The sequence below is a fragment of the Triturus cristatus genome, chromosome 5_2, assembly GCF_964204655.1.
Source record: "Triturus cristatus chromosome 5_2, aTriCri1.1, whole genome shotgun sequence".
Classification (NCBI taxonomy): domain Eukaryota; kingdom Metazoa; phylum Chordata; class Amphibia; order Caudata; family Salamandridae; genus Triturus; species Triturus cristatus.
In genome coordinates, this window is record NC_140588.1 from 902106406 (window position 1) to 902128392 (window position 21987).

General features: G+C 41.8%; 1 protein-coding gene across 1 annotated transcript in view; it reads right to left on the reverse strand.

Annotated features, from left to right (window-relative positions):
* The window catches only part of PGRMC1 (progesterone receptor membrane component 1), a 70070-nt gene extending 50430 nt beyond the window's left edge, over window positions 1-19640 (reverse strand). Inside the window, exons 1-2 of the mRNA XM_085608052.1 lie at window positions 19492-19640; window positions 18830-19129 (exon numbers count right to left, since the gene is read on the reverse strand). Of these exons, the coding sequence (XP_085464178.1) occupies window positions 18830-19118 (289 nt within the window). The 5' untranslated portion in view covers window positions 19119-19129; window positions 19492-19640. The remainder of the gene's footprint in view (window positions 1-18829; window positions 19130-19491) is intronic.
* Between the last annotated feature and the right edge of the window lie 2347 nt (window positions 19641-21987).

The following is a 21987-nucleotide window of genomic DNA, read 5'->3' on the forward strand; positions in this document are numbered from 1 at the left end:
AACTCAACAGCACAGATACGAAAGGCTATTGTTATGCATTCATTTTACATACTGTTTCACAAGTTCGGCAATGGGCTTTAACACGCTGTATCGACATTTCTTTGCATGCTCCAATATTTCATCTACACAGACTCATAGATAGATAGATATATTTTTTGGTTTTCATATTTCTCCTTTTTGTTGCCAAACCTAAGCCCATTTCCTAACCAATGCCTCCAGGTACAGATTCTACAGAAGGATTAGACTTACTAGTGCAACGTTCCTATGAGACACTACCTGGCATCCGTGTGTTGTAGTTACTGTAGCTCGGATACCACTTAGACAGTTGAAAAGAGCTCTGTTTTATATGTATGTGCTGGGTAGAATGTATTTTTGAAGATGGATGAACCAAAATATCTATAAAAGGTACATTCTTCTACCACTCAACAGATGAACTGCTTTGAATAACACAGAAGGCATGTCCTTGAACCTACAAAACTATCTAAAAGCATGCGCACTCTAATGCCAATGATGTGCATGCAACATATAGAATCAACTGGTATTTGTCCCCTTTACGTAGCACATGGTACTTTACATATCCACAGAATTTCCTATCTCCTGCGTTTGGTACCACAGCAACACTAGTTTCAATGGATCAAGTATTTCCTGGAATATGCTAATTCTATTTCGCATCCACCCGTTATCGAAATGACTATATTTTGCAATTGGATACATAGCTTCCTGACAGAAAGAACACAGTGTGCACAAATGGACAAGTTTGTATCTCAAACGACAGTGGTGGACAAGGGGGTACCACAGGGTTCCATCTGGATCCCACCCTGTTCAATATTTATGTCTCCACGCTGGCCCCTATTATTAGATCATGCGGGTTCCGTACGATCTCCTATGCAGACGAACCACAGGTGATAGTCCCCATTGGGAAAGACCCTGCCTTGACCAGAGAAAAATTCAAGTGCTGCATGCTTAAAACCGCTACCTGGATGAACAAGAACTTTTTACAACTGAACTCTAGTAAAACTAAGATCTTGCTATTCGGCAAAGCTGAGGAGTTATGGTCCACGGAGTGGTGGCCAGAAGAAATAGGGGAAGCCCCAATTCCAAACAAATGTGCTAATGACCTGGGTGTGGTGATTGACGACAAACTCTCGATGGAGGAGCACGTAAAAATCACCTCGGGCAAGTGCTTCGGCATAATACGCATGCTAAGAAAGGTCTTTCCCTGGATCCCCATTCACACCAGGAAAGTTCTCATTCAGGCGCTTCTAGTCAGTAGACTAGACTATGGGAACTCTCTACTGGTAGGGATCAGAGAAGATCTGTTATCAAGGCTACACGTTGTACAAAACACGGCAGCACGCCTGGCCTTAAACAAGCCGCCACAAACCCAATCACTACCTCTATTACGGCACCTTCATTGGCTTCCTATTAGGAAAAGATCAATTTTGTGCGTGGTATTCAAAGCCCTGCAAGGACACGGACCGACATATTTAACTGAGAAGCTGCAATGGTACTCCGCAGGGCGCCTCCTGAGATCGAGCAGTCAAAGGCTGCTCCGTACCTGCAGAATCAGAACAACCAAGATGGGAGTGAGGGCATTCTCTTATCTAGCCCCTGCCCACTGGAATAGCCTACCAGAGGAGCTGCGAGCATGTCCTAACCTGTCACAATTCAAGAAGCTTCTTAAAACGTGGCTGTTTTGTTAGAGCACCACCCTTCCGGTAATCTGCCTCCCAGGCGCCAAGAGATGATTCGTTGCGCCCTACAAATATTAAAATTAATGGTATTCCTCCAGAATGTCAATACTGCACATTTCGTACTGCAAATACTTTGCACATGGACCAGAGGATTCTGTCCGTTCTTTTGCCCCCACACACCTGCCCGCCTCTAGCTGTCCATTCTGTTTACCCACCCTGCACCCTCTATGCACGGTCTGTACTTTTACCAACCCATTGCCATCCTCTCACAGTCAGTTCTAATTACCCACCCCACCATCCTTCCGCTGTGTGTTCTGTTTACCCACCTCTTGCCATCCCCTGCTGTCCTGCTGTGCAACATATTTTTTTTAAAACATTGACAAAGCCAATAGATCTTGCATAGGCGAAATCTATAGCCTTTGTGTTGAGATCCAATAATCCATTTTATATAAAAGATTTATTCGCGACAGCATTAACATCCTGAAGCTAGGAAGGATCTAGCACATCTGCCGTAGTGCATCCAGGGGTTCCGAGATCAGCATTCACCTGGAATGCACTACAAATAAAAACATAGCATTTGCATGGAACATATGCAAATATGCTCTGCAATACATCACAATGCAACACATCCTTCCCCTACAAAACAAAACCAAACAATACAAATAGCCAATAACAATTATTTTACAAAATGATCAAATCTCTTTGGCACTTGTCTAATTCGTCTTTCACCTTTGACTCTCAAAATCACAGAATCAGTAACTCCTTCAAACAGGTTAACGTTACCAGATTCTGTACCTTCATATGTATTTACACCATGATGGTCATCTGGTGCCCTCTTGTCAAACTTCACCCAAGAACTATTAGACTCCTCCCGTGTCCTCGCTCCCATTCCTGTACTCACCGTTTATATTCCTGACCTTGCACTTAGTAACTCTCTTCACATTCCATACCTTGCCATCCTGGGTAATTACGCGATTAGTAAACACTTTGAACACTTTCATGGCCTTCCCAATACTGGGCAAACCTTTGTTTACGAAACCCGGTTTAAGAATCCTCACCAAGTCTCTAACCTTAATTTCATGCGACTTCGTTCTCCATTTATTGTCATACCACTGTTTGGATTTGCCCTGTTTTCTCCTCACTTTTTCAGAAATGTCCATCACATTACATTCCACTTCTACTCCTCTACTCAACCTCTTGAACCACCGACGACACAAAGAGGATGCCGGACTTCTACCTTTTAATAACTTAAATGGGCTGACTTCAATGGTAGTATGTCGAGTAATCCGGTACAGCCATAACCTTTCCCTCAAAGCATTATTTCAATCGCTTCCTTGACGAGGAGTCTCTCCAACATATCTTTTCAACACACGACTGAACCTTTCCAATTGACCATTTTCATGTGGTTCGTATAATGCAGTGGTTTTATGTTCAATGTTGCAATGTTTAAGGAAAGATTCCATTTCCTCACTAACCAATTGAACTCCGTTGTCAGTAACCAGTACAGATGGGCATGCCTCCCTGGCAAAAACGTCCTTGAAAAACCCAACTACCACCCCCGTAGTCGCTTGTGCCACCAATTTGACCTCTGGCCATTTAGAATGATAGTCAATTAGGACTAACGCAAAACGGGAATCTTTAGGTAAAGAACTGAAAGGTCCAGAAATATCAAAAGCCAACTTTGTCATCATAACTCCGGCCACACACTAGTCTTCATGGGTGGAGTTCTGACTCTTAGCATCTTCTTGCTTCCTGCACAAACATTACACTCCCTCACCATTCTATCAATCATTCTGTCCTTGCCAGGCCACCAAAAGTGAACGCTTATAAAGCGTTTAATGCCAGACATCCATGGATGTCTCTTGTGTGACAACTTAAGAATGGTTTACTGCACACAACCGGTAGAACACACTTACCATCCTTGAACAAAAAAAACTCCTTCAAGCATGAGTTCGTCTGAAACTCTATACATAGGTAACCACTCCGGCTTGATTTCACCTTTCCTGGGACAACCTTCTAAAACGCACTGCTTGGTGTTTTGCCAGATCTCATCCTCCATCTCACTTTTTCTCCACAATTCCTCAGACATTTCCTCAAACTCTTTGAAAGCAATATTCTTAATGGTGGCAACTATCTCCTCTTCATTACCTTCACTAAAATCTCCCTCTGGACATGGTAACCTCAACAGGAAATCTGCAGTCACATTTTTCTTGCCTGGCACATACTCGGTTTCAAAACAGTATTTCTGCAATCTCGATGTTAGTCTGTCAATGTGCATGGTAGAATTCCAAACACCACCCGGAGAAAGAATGTTAACCAATGGTTTGTGATCTGTCCTTAAGATAAATCTACTGCCCCACACATAATTCCTGAAGTGTTCAATATCCACACACAAGCAACCAATTCCTTTCCAATTACGGCATACCTGTGTTCTGTCTCACTTAACGTGCGAGAGGCGAAAGCAACATTCCATTCTTCCTTTCTACACCTCTGAGCTAGCACACCACTTACACCATACATACTAACATCAACTGTGATGATGCACTCCTTCCCCGTACAGAAAGGTTTCAAAGTAGGGGCTTGGGCAATTTCTTGTTTAATACTCTCAAACGCCACCCGTTGTTTGTCTGACCATACGTATTTTACATTTAGCCTTAACAGTTCTCTAGGTGGTTCCATTTTTATGGCAAACTATTCCAAAAACTAGGTAGAATATTCACACATACCGTCAAATGAGAGTAACTGTTCCTTAGTTGTGGGCTCAGGAGCACACACAATGGCCTCAACATTAGTTTTTTGGCACCACTCAGTTCCCAGACTGGGAACAGCCCAGATATTCCACCGAATCCCTGAACACCTTACACTCATTACCCTTGAGTGTCAAGCCATGTTTTTCCAATCTCTCGCACACCTCAATCATGTGTTTCAAATTATCTTCCTTATTCCAAGAGAATATTAAGATGTCACATTGGAAGCACTTGATATATTTGTCAATGTCTTTGAAAATATTAAACATTGCTCTCTGAAAAACAGAAGCAAGTCAAAATGGCATTCTAGTGAACTGGAACAAACCCCGAGGCGTGATGAATGCAGTCAGACTTTTGGACTCTTCAGGAAGGACAACCTGATGGTACTATGATCTGAGGTCTAACGTGGAAAAGACTTGTGCTCCCTCCAACCTAACTGATGTTAGGCAAAGGATGACAATCAATCAATATATTGGCATTCAATGCCCTCAGGTCTAACCACAAACGCAACTTTTTATCAGGCTTGCGGTCCAAAACTTTGGGAGAAACCCACTCACTTGACTCAACCTCCTCAATAATCCCTTCTTTGATCTAGTCTTTCCGCATTTCATCCAATTCACTTCTAACATTAATTGGTACACCCCTCAGCTTTTGTCTTCAAGGGACAGCTTTATGCTTCAATTTGATCTTGTGTGTAAAATCTTTTAATTTACCTAAACCCTCTGAAAACACACTCTTAAAACATTCCTTAATCCAAATCTCTTCATCGCATTTTCCCGCAAATGAAACCTGTTCATCACAACTTGCCGGCACAACATCACGGACTCCTTGGACCGGGGATTAAGTATTATGCCCAATTTCCACTGGTCCCTCCATCCTAACATGTTCACCCCTTTCACAGCCACATTAAGCTTAATTTGTTAACTTCTTCCTTTGAATTCTATCTCCACACACCTATATCTGTCCATTAAAATCTTAGAGCCATCAAAGCTCTCAGCAATATTATCAGATTGATGCAAATCCTGCAAACTCCAATTCTCCCTGAACTGCTCTTTGAGGTGCTCCCTACTACTGATAGTCCAGGGAGAACCTGAATCTGCCATAAGATTTAAGTCCACACCAGACACATGTACTACACATTTTGGAGGACCTTTAACTGCATCATCCGTCACACTCCTTCCTAACTCTAAAACGGATCAAATAATACCCCTTTTGTCGTTTGCACACTTCCGGCATTTGCTTTGAACTGAACACACTTCAGTGGTGCATGACCCTTTTCCCTTATTCTGACTCCAACTGCTTCTCAAATCCTTGCAAACACATGCAAAATGACCCACACTACCACATTTCTTGCACTCTCTGCCGATAGCAGGACTCTCAGTAAAAGATGCTAATTATGTGTACCACTACCACATCTATAACAAATAATTGGCTTTTCTGTTTTGTTGAAACTCCTAGCACCAGCATACTTATTAGCACGTGGGATGGCACCAGAAGTGTAGGTGCTTAACTTCCTAATTACGACACTCATCCATCCTTCTCACAACACACAGTTCCTCAGAACCATTCAGTTGCACACTGACATTCTCAACTGCTGACATCCACTTCTCGGACTGCTCCAATGCCGTGGCCGAAGCAATAGTATCTTGCAACTTGGGGTCACCCATACCTCATAATTGCTCTTGGGCTTTATTGCTCTTAACGTGTACTATTATTTGATCACAAATCATTTCATCAGTGATATTACAAAAATTACAGTTCATAAACAAGGCCCTTAGTGCAGTCAAAAGTTCGTCAAACGATTCCTTTTCTTTTTTTAGCTCTCGTGCAGAATTTTAATCTGTTCAATGCCACACTGGTAGTGGGTTTGTATCTTAATTTCATTCTTAGAATGGCTTGTTTGTAAACATCAGATTTGTTTTGTTCTTCAGGTCTGACTTGAGGTAATGTTCTTAACAACTGTTGGCCTTCCGGGACAAGGCAATGTAGCTTTTCTTCCGTTCAGCTCCCATGCGTTCTCCGTTTATGGCTCTCATGTAAGTGAAGAACTTCTCCTTCCATCTCATCCATGGGATGGAAGGTTCGCCCTTCATTTTTAAAAATGTTGCTGGGGGTTCAAATTGCATGTTAGCACACAATTACTAAGGTTGCCAACCCGAAAATGCTGGGGTTCAATATAGCTTTTGCGTTACTAGGATGGAATGTCAGTCTAGACTTTTGTCCTTTTTCTGATCATATTCATTTCCCCCACAAAGTTATTATATCGTAAAATTGGGTGTGTGGTAAAGGTTCTTTCAATAGTAAAAAAAATGAACATTTACTGGCCAATTTGATGAAACGTTAGCTTATCCTCATGTTAGCTCTCGGCGAACAGCAGCTTGTATTTGCCAAAAGAAAATTACATCAAAGATGGCCGATGCATACGTGATGACATGCACACGCTGGTCGGCGAGACGTCAGTGATGTAGCAACGTTGTTGCCACTCATGCAAATGCATTCCACTAGCATTTGTCGCTGTGGAAACCTGGAGAGCCGTTTATGGAATATGTTGTTGCAACTGAAAACTGAAGTTCGAGGTAATTTGAAATTAAACTCACTTTGATGGCCATGCCCCTGGAAATTACTGCGAAAAGGGCAATCCACAGTACAGAGGTACTGATATCATTCAAAACTCCAACTAATAAATCCAAAGTGCAGGAACGCCGGTGCATACGAATATGCTCTTCCCAATTTGATCCAAATTGCGATGAAAAGTCCAGTAAAATCTGTGGGTAGGCGAGGTTATGCACTCCTGTGCTCAGAATATGACAGGATACCTCACCAACTCATCGCCATTGTTGAGATCCAATAATGCATTTTATATAAAAGATTTAATCGTGACAGCACAGCATAACGTCCTGAAGCTAGGACGGATCTAGTACAACTGCCGTAGTGCATCCAGGGGTTCCAAGATCAACATTCACCTGCAACCTAGAATGCACTACAAATAACAACCTAGCATGTGCAGAGAACATATGCAAATATGTTCTGCAATACATCACAATGCAACACACTGCCAGTGCTCGTTTTCTTTTAGCTACACACTCCATGTAAGACCATGTGCTTTCAATCTGTCTCCTTCATGTGTTGCTTTCCTGTCCTGCTCCATGTTACTGTCTCTTGTTTGGTTGCTTCTCTTCCTTCACACCTCACGTTGCTCTCTTGCCTATGTGCTTCTTCTCCAATTCACAGCACTCCATGCTGCTCTCTTGCCTGTGTGCATATGCTGTACCCTCTCAGTGTTGCTCTCTTCTCTTGCCCATGTCCTTTTCCCTTGGCCCCAGTGTTGTTCTCCCTTCTGTGTGTCTCCCCCTGCCCTCAGTGTTGCTTCTCCCCTGACCTGCTCCTCTGCTGAGAGACTGCTTCAGCAGTAAAGCTTTGTCCAGTCGTCCTACTGCTATCAAGTGGCCTCTGAGACCTGCGATGGCTCCCACTGAGATCTGCTTTTTGCTACCAGTCAGGATTACTTGCAGGTGAGTCTCAGAGATGAGCTGCTTAGATTAAAATAAATACACTCAAGTCTGTTCTTGATGCTCTCTTCCTGAACAGCTTCTGTAGCAGGGAGAAGAAATGTAAGGGTGCTGTATATAGCTAGCTGCTTTGTGTGAGTAGCAGTTGTTAGGCATAAACCTGGGGTCGGCAGTGTTATATGCAATACAGTTTTATATTATTATCTTATTTATGTTAGCAGTGCCTTGACATCTTAAATATTTTAATACCATCGTTGATGAAATGCTTGAGAACAGACACCAATAAAATGTGCCTGGTGTCATTCAGAGCTAGCTAAATGTAATGTACTGTTCACAAAATGAATAACTTATAAAACATAGTGCTGAATTAACTTAACGAGACCCGGTCGCTATCTGGGGGTCTGGCTCAGCTGGGATATTGATGAACTCTGGAGGGAGAACTAAGGCAGATTAATGACATAGCTTAACAAAGGGGTAGCCGCCTGGTCGAAGTTAACGCAGAACCTCAACGGGAGGTCGCTATAGCAAAAATGGTAATACTCCCCAAATTCCTTTACTTGTTTATCGACCTGCCTCTCTGTAAAGGGTCATCATTACATTCAAATGTTGTATTGCTCACTTATTTCCTTATGTCTTACTTTGATGTGCATTACTTTATTGTGTCCCACATTCCATGTAACTCCATCAGCGTGCGCACCTTTGTGTATGTTTCTCTTTTAAGTTGCATTGTTGAACCTCCATTTCACTCTTAAGCTTCAACTGTTGAATTAGCTATTCAACAGCTGCACTTCTCTGAGGACGTCTGTGCTCCTGTGTGATGCTGACTGATAGAATAAAGCTGCACAGAAACTCACCTGATTCGCCGCCTTCTTTCCGGCCTCTGCACCGTCAGAGCGCTCTTTACATTTGGCGACGAGCTGGGCAGCATTTTCACCATTTTTGCACATAACGCCTTGTCCTCCTTCAAACACCTGTTTGAGGCTGCGAGCGGATACCCTCAAACAGATCGGGTGTATTCGAGCGGATTGTACACCCTTCGCTGTTACTTCTCTTTCTTCTCCGAGCCGGATGTGACCTTCGTTTCATTTTTGGTGCAATTTTGAAGGAATTGGTCATTTTTCACGTCTTTCTTCAACCGGCATGACGTACTTCTCTCAACATCGCATACTTCATCAAACGTGATGCCACAATCACGCAACGTGCCACCATCTTGAAAGCACTCTATGTGAGTTTTTATAATCAGCTCTAGCCTTCATTGATGTCATTACGTTTCAACGTCGGTGGCCATCTTTTCTTCAATTTCAAAGCACAATTGTTTTTAGTGCACAATTAAAAATCAGCTGTTCCTGTCAACACACGATCGTTTATTCCACACGATCGGCAAAATCGTCAATTGAAGTTGTGTGTGATTCACATCACCACTTTCATCAATTTCAAGAATAGAGAATAAAAGGTAATCCTTTCACTAAAATTACCTTTAATTGTCATTTTAACATTTGAAGACTTTTACTTCATTTAACCTGCTGGATTTGACTCTTGTCAAAGTATTTCACAAATAATTCTACAATTTTTACAAAGTACTTTTGAAAAATAAGTCTGCAGTCCTTTTGGCAAGTAATTTACAAATAAATCTGCAGCCCTCCTACTAATTTCAATATTGCATCAAATACTCAATTTGTACACCTTAACCATTTTCTTCCGGTATCTGGTAAACCGAAAGAATCGTGGAAAATGTGGTTTCGCAGTTTTGAGAGTTATTTGGTCGCAATTGATGCGGAGGAATACTCCCCAAAACGCAAATTAACAATACTATACAATCACTTGTGGAGCGCTGGGCGTCAAGTATTTGATAATCTTCCTGCCTCTATTCCCCCCTCCTGGTAACTGAGATGGTTGGAATGTCTACACAGATGCGGTTCAGAGACTTAATAAAAACAACCCAATGTGATGCTGGAACGATTTAACTTTATGAAGCGTAAACAAGATCCAAATGAGACAGTTGAAGAATTTATCTGAGTACTTAGGAATTTGGCTGCAGACTGCAATTTTGGTGCATCACTTGACATGTACATTCGAAATCAATTTGTGGACAGTTTTCATTAAAAAATACGGGAACGTTTCCTGAGTTGTAGAGACCGCACATTATCAGAGGTTATAGACATGGCTAAAAGCATCGAGAGGGCCATCATCTCTTCTAAATGTATCTCAAATGATATTGTTTCTCCTGTCAATTTAGTACAAAATGATTCTGTAATTAATGCTATAGCTGTAAAAAACTAATTTTATTAACCTTTTCATAAGAAAACTAACACTATTTGTTATAGGTGTGGTGCCAAGAAACATTTGGGTAACAGTCCCAATTGTGCCGGACTCGGTAGGAAGTGTACCAATTGTCACAAAATGGGACATTTTTACACTGTTTGAACAAACTCAAACAAGTGGTTGCTTCTGCAGTCTCTTCAATTGCAAATTCAGAAATGAATGTCTCTTCTCTTGATTCTTACTTATAGAGTCTTGACATTAATACCGTGGATTTAATTTCTCAAAAGCTTCCATAAAAGATCATTTTATTTATTGATACTAGTGAAGATTTGTCTAACTCTGAACACGTTAAAGATCCCACTTGTTAAGTCATTATTGATAATAGGTCTCTCAACATGATGGCAGATTCTGGTGCACCTGTAACCATCATCTCTGACTGTTTTTGATACTTCCTAGTCTTCAAATGTTTCATTACAACCGTTAGACATTATTCCCTAAGCATATGGTGACATAGATATGCTGGGTTTCTTTATTGCGGACCGGACTTGCTTGGGTAAATGTATCAACACTAAAATTTACGTTGCTATTAAAAAGGTAAGAACGTTATTGAAACTTAAACACTATTGGTAACCAGATCTAGACTTGGGCGCACTACTAAATATTCGGGCAAAGTTAATCACTAAAATTGTGTAGTGCTTCAAAGGGTGGAGAAGTTAGTTACCAAACAACCCCACAAGTACCCACACAGTGGGCACAACCTGAAATACCAAACAATTCCTCCCTGAGCACTAAAATAGTAAACAAAACAATAAATGTAAGTAATTTAATTCCTTTGTAAGACCATATATTTCGATTGTAGGTACAGCCGTGTTTACTTAAAGTATTCCCGGTTCAAAGGAAATCCTTCTTCAAATTATAATTCATCATATATCCAGAACAATTGTAAATACAGCCGTGTTTAATTGCAGTTCAAAGCAAGTCATTATTCAAATTATTTCATCACATATCCAGAAGGTCACCAACTCCAACAGAATTCTTCTTTCATTGAAATTATATACAGTTCCAAAGTACAGCCATATACTCCAAAAGCGCAGCCAACACGTGTTTTGTCATGCACTTCTTAGTGCATCATGACTTCATCAGGGCTGCAACCCAAAATAAATAACATGAGAACATTGTACCTCTATATGTTCATCTGTATCTAAATACATTTTAACGGTCGGTCGGTGTCGTTTCCGTTTTAATAAATATAAAAAAACGTTTTGGTTCTTACTTGAGTTGCAATTATTCCGTTCAAGGATAAAGAGGAGTGAATAACTAGTGGCATAAGATATTTTCTAATGTAGTAAGGTATTACAGTGATGGATTGCTCTCGTTTTAAGAGATACGGCTGCATACATACTAGAAATGGAAGATGGAGTCAGTTCGTACGAACGTAATGTACGGCTAGGAAATATATTTAACTGGTGTAGGAAACTTGATAAATGGGACTGGTAGTGTAGGGGGCGGTAATTAACAAGAAATAGTGGATTGTGGCTTGAGGACAATAGTAGCAATTTCTAGGTTTTAAGTATTTACGAATATCCTCAAACATGGCGCCCACCGGGACTATTCGTATAAAAGGGATGTCAAAATGGCGCACGAGTAGTACACGATTTGAAGTAGATACTGTCGTGGGGAAGGATACGTCGGTAGTTGGTGAGTTAAAGTTTGGGGTTTCCTTGGTAGGAGATGGTAAATATTAGTGGTGTTATGATGAGGCAGATTTAATTTGAAGGCATTACATGTGTTCTCTCACAGATCACGTACTCGTGAGTACCGGAAGACTTAACGGATTGTGAGACTTGATGAATATTGAATTAAGGTGAGAAGAGTGGTATAACGGAGAATGTGGACATAAAGAGGATTTGGGGGTGCACTACTCACAATGGGGGTAAATGTCCCTTTGTCTTACAGACACTACGTTATAACTTAAGTTATCGACATACCAAGAGTTTTGAGAGAATTTACTATCGGTACAGGAAGTGTTTTGGGATAACTTTTAGGTAAGGTATAAAGCAATGAACGACAAAAATTTATTGGAACAATTGGACCATATTTTAACGTTAAGGACAATGTATATACTGCAAGTGTACTTTGAAACAGGAGTACTATAATACGTACGTGAATGGGGGCGTCATATTTGAGTTCCTTTACAAGGTGATCTTGACCAACTAGGTTAATGAAAAGCACCAGGAGCATGCTTTAGGAATTGAGGAAGAGGAATGCATTACCGTTATTAGTGATGGTGAGGGATAATCCTGTAATATGGATTTAAGATGTCAGATGGTTGTAGTGAAGATAGTGGCTTATGGACGATCGGTTTTCTTTTACAGAGTGTTGGTGAACTTTTATTTGTTGGATTAAGTGTTAAGAGCAAATACGAGTATTGATATGGAAGGTGATTTTTGTATTTTTGACCTTTAGTATCTTTATTTACCTCTTGGGTTCTGTGTGCACCAGGATGATCAATTGACAACAGAACTTTTTTACTTGTTTCTCTTATACTTTCCATGGTATCACTATGGGTGATTTGGGACTTAGTCTTTATACTTTATCTTTTTATAATCTTGATTTTGGACCTAGGTCCTAATGTTAAAATATATTTAGATAAAGATGAACATATAGAGGTACAATGTTCTCATGTTATTTATTTTGGGTTGCAGCCCTGATGAAGTCATGATGCACTAAGAAGTGCATGACAAAACATGTGTTGGCTGCGCTTTTGGAGTATATGGCTGTACTTTGGTACTGTATATAATTTCAATGAAACAAGAATTCTGTTGGATTTGGTGACCTTCTGGATACGTGATTAACTAATTTGAATAAGGACTTGCTTTGAACTGCAATTAAACACGGCTGTATTTACAATTGTTCTGGATATATGATGAATTATAATTTGAAGAAGGATTTCCTTTGAACAGGGAATACTTTAACTAAACACGACTGTACCTATAATCGAAATATTTGGTCTTACAAAGGAATAAAATTACTTACATTTATTGTTTTGTTTACTATTTTAGTGCTCAGGGAGGAATTGTTTGGTATTTAAGAACATTATTGGATGGAGAGATCTCGCTAAAATGGGTCTAAAGCTGGTGCAGGGCTCAGAAAACCCGGTACAACTCAACGATGTTTCAATTTCTTTAATTTCTGAAGATTTGAAGCCACTCATTGATGATATAATTTTAGAATTTCCAGAAGGTTTTAACACTTGCATAGGTAAAATAAAAAAAATTGAGCATTTGATTAAACTCAAGCCCAATGCCATACCCATCACACACAAACTTAGATCCATTCCTCTAAGTGTGAGAGAGGATCTGAAGAAACTACTAGACCAAATGGTTTCAGAAGGTATTATTGAAACAACTAATTCATCCCAATGGGTCAGTCCCATTGTTAGTGTGAGGAAAAGATTCTAGTATCCGTCTGTGTACCGATCTCCGCTTCCTTAATCAGAACATAATTATTGATCGTCATCCCCTGCCCAAAATTCAAGACCTATTAACTGGCATCAGTGGTTCAAATTACTTCACTTTGCTTGATCTCCGCAGTGCATATCACCAGATTCCATTATCTCCTCAATCCTCCGACTTAACCACTTTCATTACTCCTTTTGGAGCATTTAAATATTTGAGGCTACCATTTGGCCTGGCCTCTGCGGCCATTTTTAAAAACAATGTATGGATTGTTTATTAAAAAACATTGACTCTGTTCAAGCTTACCAAGATGAGGTCCTCATTTTCTCAAAGAATAAGGAAGAACATATCCACACTTTAAAAGAGGTTTTATCCCGCTTCAAAGATGCTGGGGTTACTTTGGGCAAAGATAAATGCACATTTTTCTAAACAGAATTTGATTATTTAGGACACTCAATTTCTGCCAATGGGATCAAACCAAAATTTTCCTTAACACAAGCAATTTCTAGTGTTGCAATTCCCAAAGACAAAGATGCCTTGAAATCTTTTCTAGGTAGGACTGAATATTATTCGAGATTTATACAAAGTTACTCTCAAATTGTTCAACCCCTACGTGTTCTCTTAAAGAAGAAGGTTAAATTTCTTTGGTCTCCAGAAATGGATATTGCTTTTAATCTTAACAAAAAGGTTATAATTGAAGCGCCTGCATGGTCTTCATTCACCCCAGTTATTAAGTGTTCCATCTCTGTTGATGCCAGTCAGTATGGATTGGGCGCGGTACTTTGCCAGTGGATTGGTTCCAAAGAACATATCATAGGTTTTACCTCCAGAGCTCTCTCTACTGCTGAAAGGAATTACAGCACTATCGAAAGAGAAGCGCTCGCCTGTGCTTGGGCTGTTGAAAAATTTTAAAGTTTCATTTGGGGTTCCCATTTTATTCTTTTGACTGACCATAAACCACTCCTACACTTACTCAATGGCAAAGGCACTGGCAAAGCACCCGCAAGACTGGTTTGTATTCTTTCAAGATTGCAAGAATATAATTTTAGCATTCAGCATATTTCTGGTAGACACAATGTCAGAGCAGATTGCCATTCTAGATTACCTTTGCTAGATGATTACTCCGACTCAAAATATGATGATGTAGAATGTGTTGTTGCTTCCATTGACGATTTTTCTCGCACACTGTCAAATTCAGATTAGATTCAAGCATTTGTTAATGGCCCCACACTTCAAGCTGTCAAGAATATGATAATTTTTGGTTGGCCTAAAGAGCGTTCTCTTCCGGCTCCCCTAAAATCACACGCTCGAGTTTCTGATGAACTTTCTTTTGTGGACAATGTTATTATGCTTGGCGATCTATGTGTTCCTCCCATGTCCCTTCGATTTAAATTTTTTCAAAGGGTACATGAAGGACATTTGGGTATAGGTGCCACCTCAAGGAAACTAAAAGAATTCTTTTGGTGGCCTGCGCTTGATAAAAATATCACTCAATGGATTGACAAATGTGATACCGGTTTACTTTCTGATAAACACTGGAAGACCACTAAAATTCCCTGACATTCTGTACCCGAGGAAGCTTGGTTTAAACTTGCAATTGACTTTGCTGGCCCTTTCGACTTATCACATGACAAATGTTACATTATTGCTCTCATTGATGATCATTCAAAATGGGCAGATTTTGACTTTTGTGAGACACCCAATACTCGCTCAGTTATTAATTTTCTTAGCAGAGTGCTTCTATCAGAAGGATCACCCAGAGAAATTGTTACTGATAATGCCTTCCATTTTTGTTCAACATTAATGCAAGATTTTTTAGCCATTCATGACATCAAACGCCTCAAGGTTGCTCTTTACTCACCGTCTTCAAATGGCCTTATCGAAAGGATGAACAGATTTATTAAGAAAGGTATACAATCTGCTTTGGCCTGCAATATGGATGTTGAACTTTTTCTTAGAAAAAAAAATTTGGTCCTACCTAGTCACTCCACATTCCACTCCAGGCATTTCGCCATTTAGATTACTGAAAAAAAGGAATCCTAATGGAAACATTTTACCCAATTGGATTAGGCTCCTTAAGAAAAATGATGATGATTCATGTTTAGCCTGCCAGGACAAACTTCTGTTTAAAAAAAAAAAAAAAAAAAAAAAAAGTGTTGAAGCAACAGAACGTACCGAAAAAACATTTTAATTTATCTCACGCTTTAGTTTTGCATGATTTTCAAATTGCAGATTGGGTTTTGATTAAGAATCCTATCAAAGTCAAGAAGGGTGCTTCTAAATTTTCTGCTCCCACTCAGGTCCTTAAAACTTCTAAAGGGTCACTCTTTTTTTTGTAGATAAGAAGGGTTGGTGGAACAAGAGAGCTGTAGTCAAATTATTACCTGAACAAGCTAACAGAATTCTCTCTTCTAAGCAGCCTTTTGCAGATGTTTAAGATTGTTCTCATTTTCCTGTAGGTACTTCATCTGACAACTTTTATCACTCTGATCAACCCATCTCTACACCACAAGACATCACCTCAATTGCTTGATCTTCTCCCCCAGGGTCAATTAGGACATATCACAATTGTTCTATCCCTGTCAGGTTTAAGGATTATTATGTCTTAATCTCATTTTCTTTTTACAGGTCATTTCTTCTTTTTATAAAAAAGGAGATGATATAAAGGGTCATCATTACATTTAAATGTTGTATTGCTCACTTATTTCCTTATGTCTTTCTTTGATGTTCATTACTTTATTGTGTTCCGCATTCCATGTAACCATCAGCGTGCGCAACTTTCTGTATGTTTATCTTTGAAGTTGCATTGTTGAACCTCCGTTCCACTCTGAAGAATTAGCTATTCAACAGTTGCGCTTCTCCGAGGATGGCTGTGCTCCCGTATAATTTTGACTGATTAGAATAAAGCTGCACAGAAACCCACCTGATTCCCCTTCTTCTTTCTGGACTCTGCACCGTCAGAACGCTTTTTACACTCTCCCACTAATAGCATACTTCCGCAAGAAACTCCAATCTCACCTTATATCACTGGCATGGGCTGGCAAACAACCACTAGTGGAATGGGCAATGCAGACGCTCCATTTAGATCAGGGAGGAATTGACTTAGACTTTAACACCCAGGGGCATTTCGTTCACTACTTATTACACCTCATCCAATAGCAGCCTCACACTGCCCCAGAGAATGACCATGTGGCCCAATGCCCCCTTCAGACAGCTCACTATGGCCCCGTCAGATGAGTGCGACATCAGGTGAATACAGTGGTCTGCACGGTGTGGGCTTGAAGTGAGATGCGGAGGAGAGCGCGCCTTGACCACCTGTTTGCCCCATCCGTTCGGATTCCGGGACATCCGCTGCTGCCGCTTGCAGCTGACACAAGGTCCTGGGCGCGACTTCACCAGACTCAGCTAACTTCCTTTGGCACAGTAAATCCAGAGGGCAGCTTTGTTGCCCACCAGCAGGTATTCTAAAACTGCTGCTTCGCTTCTAGACACCATGGCCTACTATCCGCTCCGAGCGTCGCTGCGAGGCCTCCAAGACAAGTTCCCTGCAGACCCTCCCCCCCACGTTAGTAGTGCTGGAGGAAATGCTTACTAACCCCTCCCCTTGCAAGCTCATCACGCACATCTATGCTGGTATGCAGGTGACTGCACCTATCCGCTCTCCCTCTGACAGACCTGGTCGGACGACCTCAATGTAATGATCAGTGATGAACAATGTATATATTGCTGCTCCCAATCCAAGGACTTATCCCAGAGCTACAGGCTGCACCTGATACACTTTTAAATACTTACACAGAACCTAATGGCACACCAGCACGGCTGTTGAACATGGGACTTGTAATGCAATATGTTCGACAATTACCATTCCTTGCACAGCACACAAAACCTGTAATCCAGAGTGGCACAAATTGCAATGAGAAATGCAGACAGCCTTTGGTACGTTTGTGTTTACTTTTGTACTCTGCCTCTTTCACCCAGTATTCCGCCGTATTTTATTTCGTGCAGCTAATCTTCACGCAGCTGTTAACACTTCATAGAATGGCCCTGCTATTCATTTTGTAATTCATGTCCTTCCAATCAGAGGAGGCAAAGATGGAATCGCTGATAAGTTTTGTACCAGGTATGCTAATGCTAACTCTGCTAACGCTCGGTTTATACTTTGGATACACATACTTTTTTCCACTCAATTGTAATTTATTTTCCCCTTTTTTTCTTCTATTCCTCACAATTTGTCCATCCTTTTCTCTGCGTTTTTATCTTTTTCTCTGCCACTTTCTCTTTCCCACATTTCTATCTCTGAATGCTGTTTTGATCCCCTCATAGATCAGAGCCAATGGAATTTATGCAATTCTCCGGCCCTGGCCGTTTCCACATACGGACCATCTGTTGCATAATCTGCAGATTTTAGCAACAAAAAAAAAGCTACCACAAACAGACCAACAAATAATAAAAGGGTGGCGACACGTGCTCCTGCGCAGCTGAAAGCCATTTTCAAAGGTTTACTAGTCATCTTTCAGTTATAGTGCTGCATTATAGTGTTAAAATGGTACAAACAAGATGAAATATTTTTGTGGAGAGTTACGATGTATAAAAATGACAAAATAAAGTAATACTCTTACAAAATGTGCCGTATTACGCCACTTAATTTGCGTCTTCTTGATGTATAATTGAATCAACCCTGCCACATAATTTGACCTGCCACTGCCGCACTACTCCAGTGGTAGCGATTATGATAGTGTAGTATATAGCGCGTGTGGCTTCTGTATGCCTTGGCACCTGTGATTTATCTACGTGAGCAGAATATTGCCTTTAGGTCTGTTTTTAAACGGTGTGTGTGCCTATTGGTCAAATATATAACTTTAATGTGCTTGCATGTAGGCACATGTAAGCACACATGCTGTTTCCTTTTGTTACCAAATTAAACTCCAACTTATCACCTATGCAAAATGCTTGATTTTTATTTGCTGATAATGCACATCATCGACAACTAAAAAAAAAAAAATTGCCAACGCTAATGGGTCAATTAGGTGAGCCCTATTGGTTCTACCAATGCTTGTTTGACTGAGACGCCAAGCAGCAGGTCATATGAGGTTCCAGATGATCCAATTATTGCACAACTCCCTGGCATGTTCGAGTCTCGCGGCAGCAGCAGCTCTTACCCGGCCCGTAGAACTTCTTGCCCTTGGTGACGTCGAAGACCTTGCCGCTGATGGCCATCAGGATGCGGGGGTTGCGCGTCCCGTCGAACTCGCTGAGCTCGGCGATGGTGAAGTCCCTCCGCTTCATCTTGGGCAGCTGCTCCTCCCGCTCCTCCACCTCGGGGGGCCGGTCCCCCCGCACCATCTTGTAGATGAGGTAGAGGATGACACCCAGCAGGCCCAGGTTGAGGGGTGAGGTGAAGATCTCGTGCAGAATGCTAGTGCTGGGCTCGACCTCCTCCTCTGCCATTTTACTGGTGCCTGCGGGACACAAGCACAAGACCAATGCGTGTGGGAGGGGTTGCAAGCACCCCGGCATTGGAAGTATGCGTAAACATAACTTTCAGTACACCTAAATATACAAACCTTCTGATCTACCCACTCCCCGCCTCGGTGATGGTTCTGCGTCGTACAAACCCTCCATTGAGCCGCCGTGTAAAACGGTTGCAAAACATACTATACACCATGTTTGCACGTAATAAACCACGATTATTTACATACTACTCAATGTTTGCACGTAAAAAATCATGATTATTTGCAACAATGTTGTGCATGCTGTCAGTCCAAAAATACCTGCAGCAGCCTGTAAATGGCTATTGCATTAAAATATACTGTCCCCTTACCTGAAGGTGTGCTACCAACTGCAGATACTTTGACCTGATCGTTACTCCTCTGCCTCTACTTTCCCTGGTGTGATCTCAGTCTGTGGTGGAAGAGGCGAGCAGTAAACTCCGGAGCATGGACTTCACTACAGAATGACTAATAAAGCTGCGCAGTTTCACGACTGAAGCACGACCGACGTAGGGGGCGCAAAAGCTCAATAGTAGACACATTGGAAAAGAAAGGAGCACCCTTCATCGCCTTATGTGACACTGTATTCTTGTCTGAAACTCCAGGTGTTTCTTTACCGTCAAAAACAACCATTAGATTTTTATATTCTCATGACAAATTAGTTTATTATTCTCAAAATAAATTATTATTCAAATATTTTTTTAAAGATTTTTGCACTAACCTTGACAAATGTTACGTTTAAATAGGAAAAGTTAACCCCTTTATTTTGGTGAAAAGTATATTTCTGTTAGGCACGTGGTGATTTATAAATACAGACAAGGTATTTTAAGATGGCGTTGGGTTAGCAACCATTTAATGGTTTGGCTTTGACGTTTGTCGCTAGGATCTAGGTAGCGCGCGGGCTCGTGAGCTGCGAGTCCCTTTTCTGTGGCCATGCCTTGGATAGAGGCCATGTCGCTGCCCAGGGCTGTCAGGAGAGCAAAGTTCACACATTCTTTCCTGGTCCCGTGTAGGGAGCGACTGAACCCAGAAATGCAGGTTTTGGATTTGGAATTACCTTCAAGGATGGCTTTAGTGCAGGTCCGAAAAATAATCTGCCATGCACTATCGCTTTTAATTGTTAAAAAGACTCCACCGCAGCAGAACACGTAGCTGCTTAGTTGCATTTGAATTGGAATAGCTCAATCACAGATTTAAAATGCCTTTTAATGCGATCTGCTTGTGTGTACCCTGAATATAAGTGCCCATGCTTTTTATGCCTTTGTGTTATTAGATTTTCATAAAATTTATTAACGTATATATCACAATTATGAGTTTAAAAAAAAATAACATAGGTGACAAAATCTGGTATTTACCTGGGCAAAAATGCGGATGCAGATTTTGGGCTGCTATGTTACTCCTTCAAAACTCGTAATTGGGTGGTATTTATCGCACCTGATAAATTCAGACTTTGCAGACTCAGATTTTATAACGTGCAATAGTTATCACACTAATTACCAGAACACCCGTAGCTATCACACCAATTATCAGAACACCCGTAACGGGGGTATTAGTGTGTCAATGACACAGCAATCGGGTAAATATTTGCTAAATACACTTTAACCCCTTCGCTGCGGCGGAAATTCCGCCGCAGCGCTGGGGGTGCGGGGGGGCAGCGCGGTGGCGCGGTGCTCTCCGTCATGAGCCACGGTTGGGCTGTGCTCATGACGGAGTGGTTCCGTCATGACTCCGCCCACGGCGCTAATGGCCGGCACAGGCGGGGAATTAGCGCCGCGTGGGCGGCGTGGCCGCCACCAGCCGCAGCATGACAGAACCACTCCGTCATGAGCACACGGCAACCGTGGCTCATGACGGCGTGGTTCCGTCATGAGCACGGAACGAGTTAAAATGAAAAAAATGTTTTGTTTTCACACGTCAGCATTGAGTTTCATTTTATAAAAGTTCTAATTTCTAAACATGAACGTAGCATACAAGCAGGCGTGCAACGCCTATACGGCTAAAAGGGCTTCAGCCCCCGACCCCTGCTGTGTGTGTGTCTCAGCTGGGGCTGCTGCAGCTCAAATTGCTTGGGTTCGGCTGGGCAGTGTCTTATCTCCTGCATGCCTGAGTTTTTCACAGGTCTTTAAAGACCATTTGGATTACGTTAGAGACATCACAGCGGACCTCACCACCCTCTGGACCACACTCGTACACTTTGAGAAAGCTGTAGGGCTCCGTGTGAACTGGCAGAAATCCTCTCTCTACCCCCTGCATCCACACACCCCGCATAGGGATGTACGTATTGGAGACGCCGTGCTGGCATGGACGGGCGACGCCCCGCGGTACTTGGGTGTCAGACTATATCATGAACACCGAGACCTCCTGGAAGGCAATCACTATCGGGCCCTACGGGGCCTTAAAAGTCAAGTGGCTTTCTGGCAGACCCTACCCCTGGCCCCCATTGGGAGGGTAGCCCTACCTAAACTGATCATGGTACCCCGGCTTCTATATTTCTTCACCAATATTCCAGTTGTCCCGCCACGGGCCTTCTTCCAGGAGCTCACTTCATTACTCATTTCCTTGATTTGGGGGAGGGGCCGTAGCAGAGTGGCCCAATCAGCCCTGCAGCTGCCCTGCGAGCAGGGAGGGATGGGCATCCCATCTTTTGAAGCCTATTTTCTGGCGGCGCAGCTACAGTGGATGTCACGGTGGACGGCGCACCGCAACCTTGGGGAAACGGTGTCACTGCACAGGCGAGTGACGGTCCCGGAGCTTACCCAAATGCTCCTACCAGGCACCAGACCCGATCCAGCCCATCCGCTGCTGGTCAAGGTGGCCAGAGCCTGTGT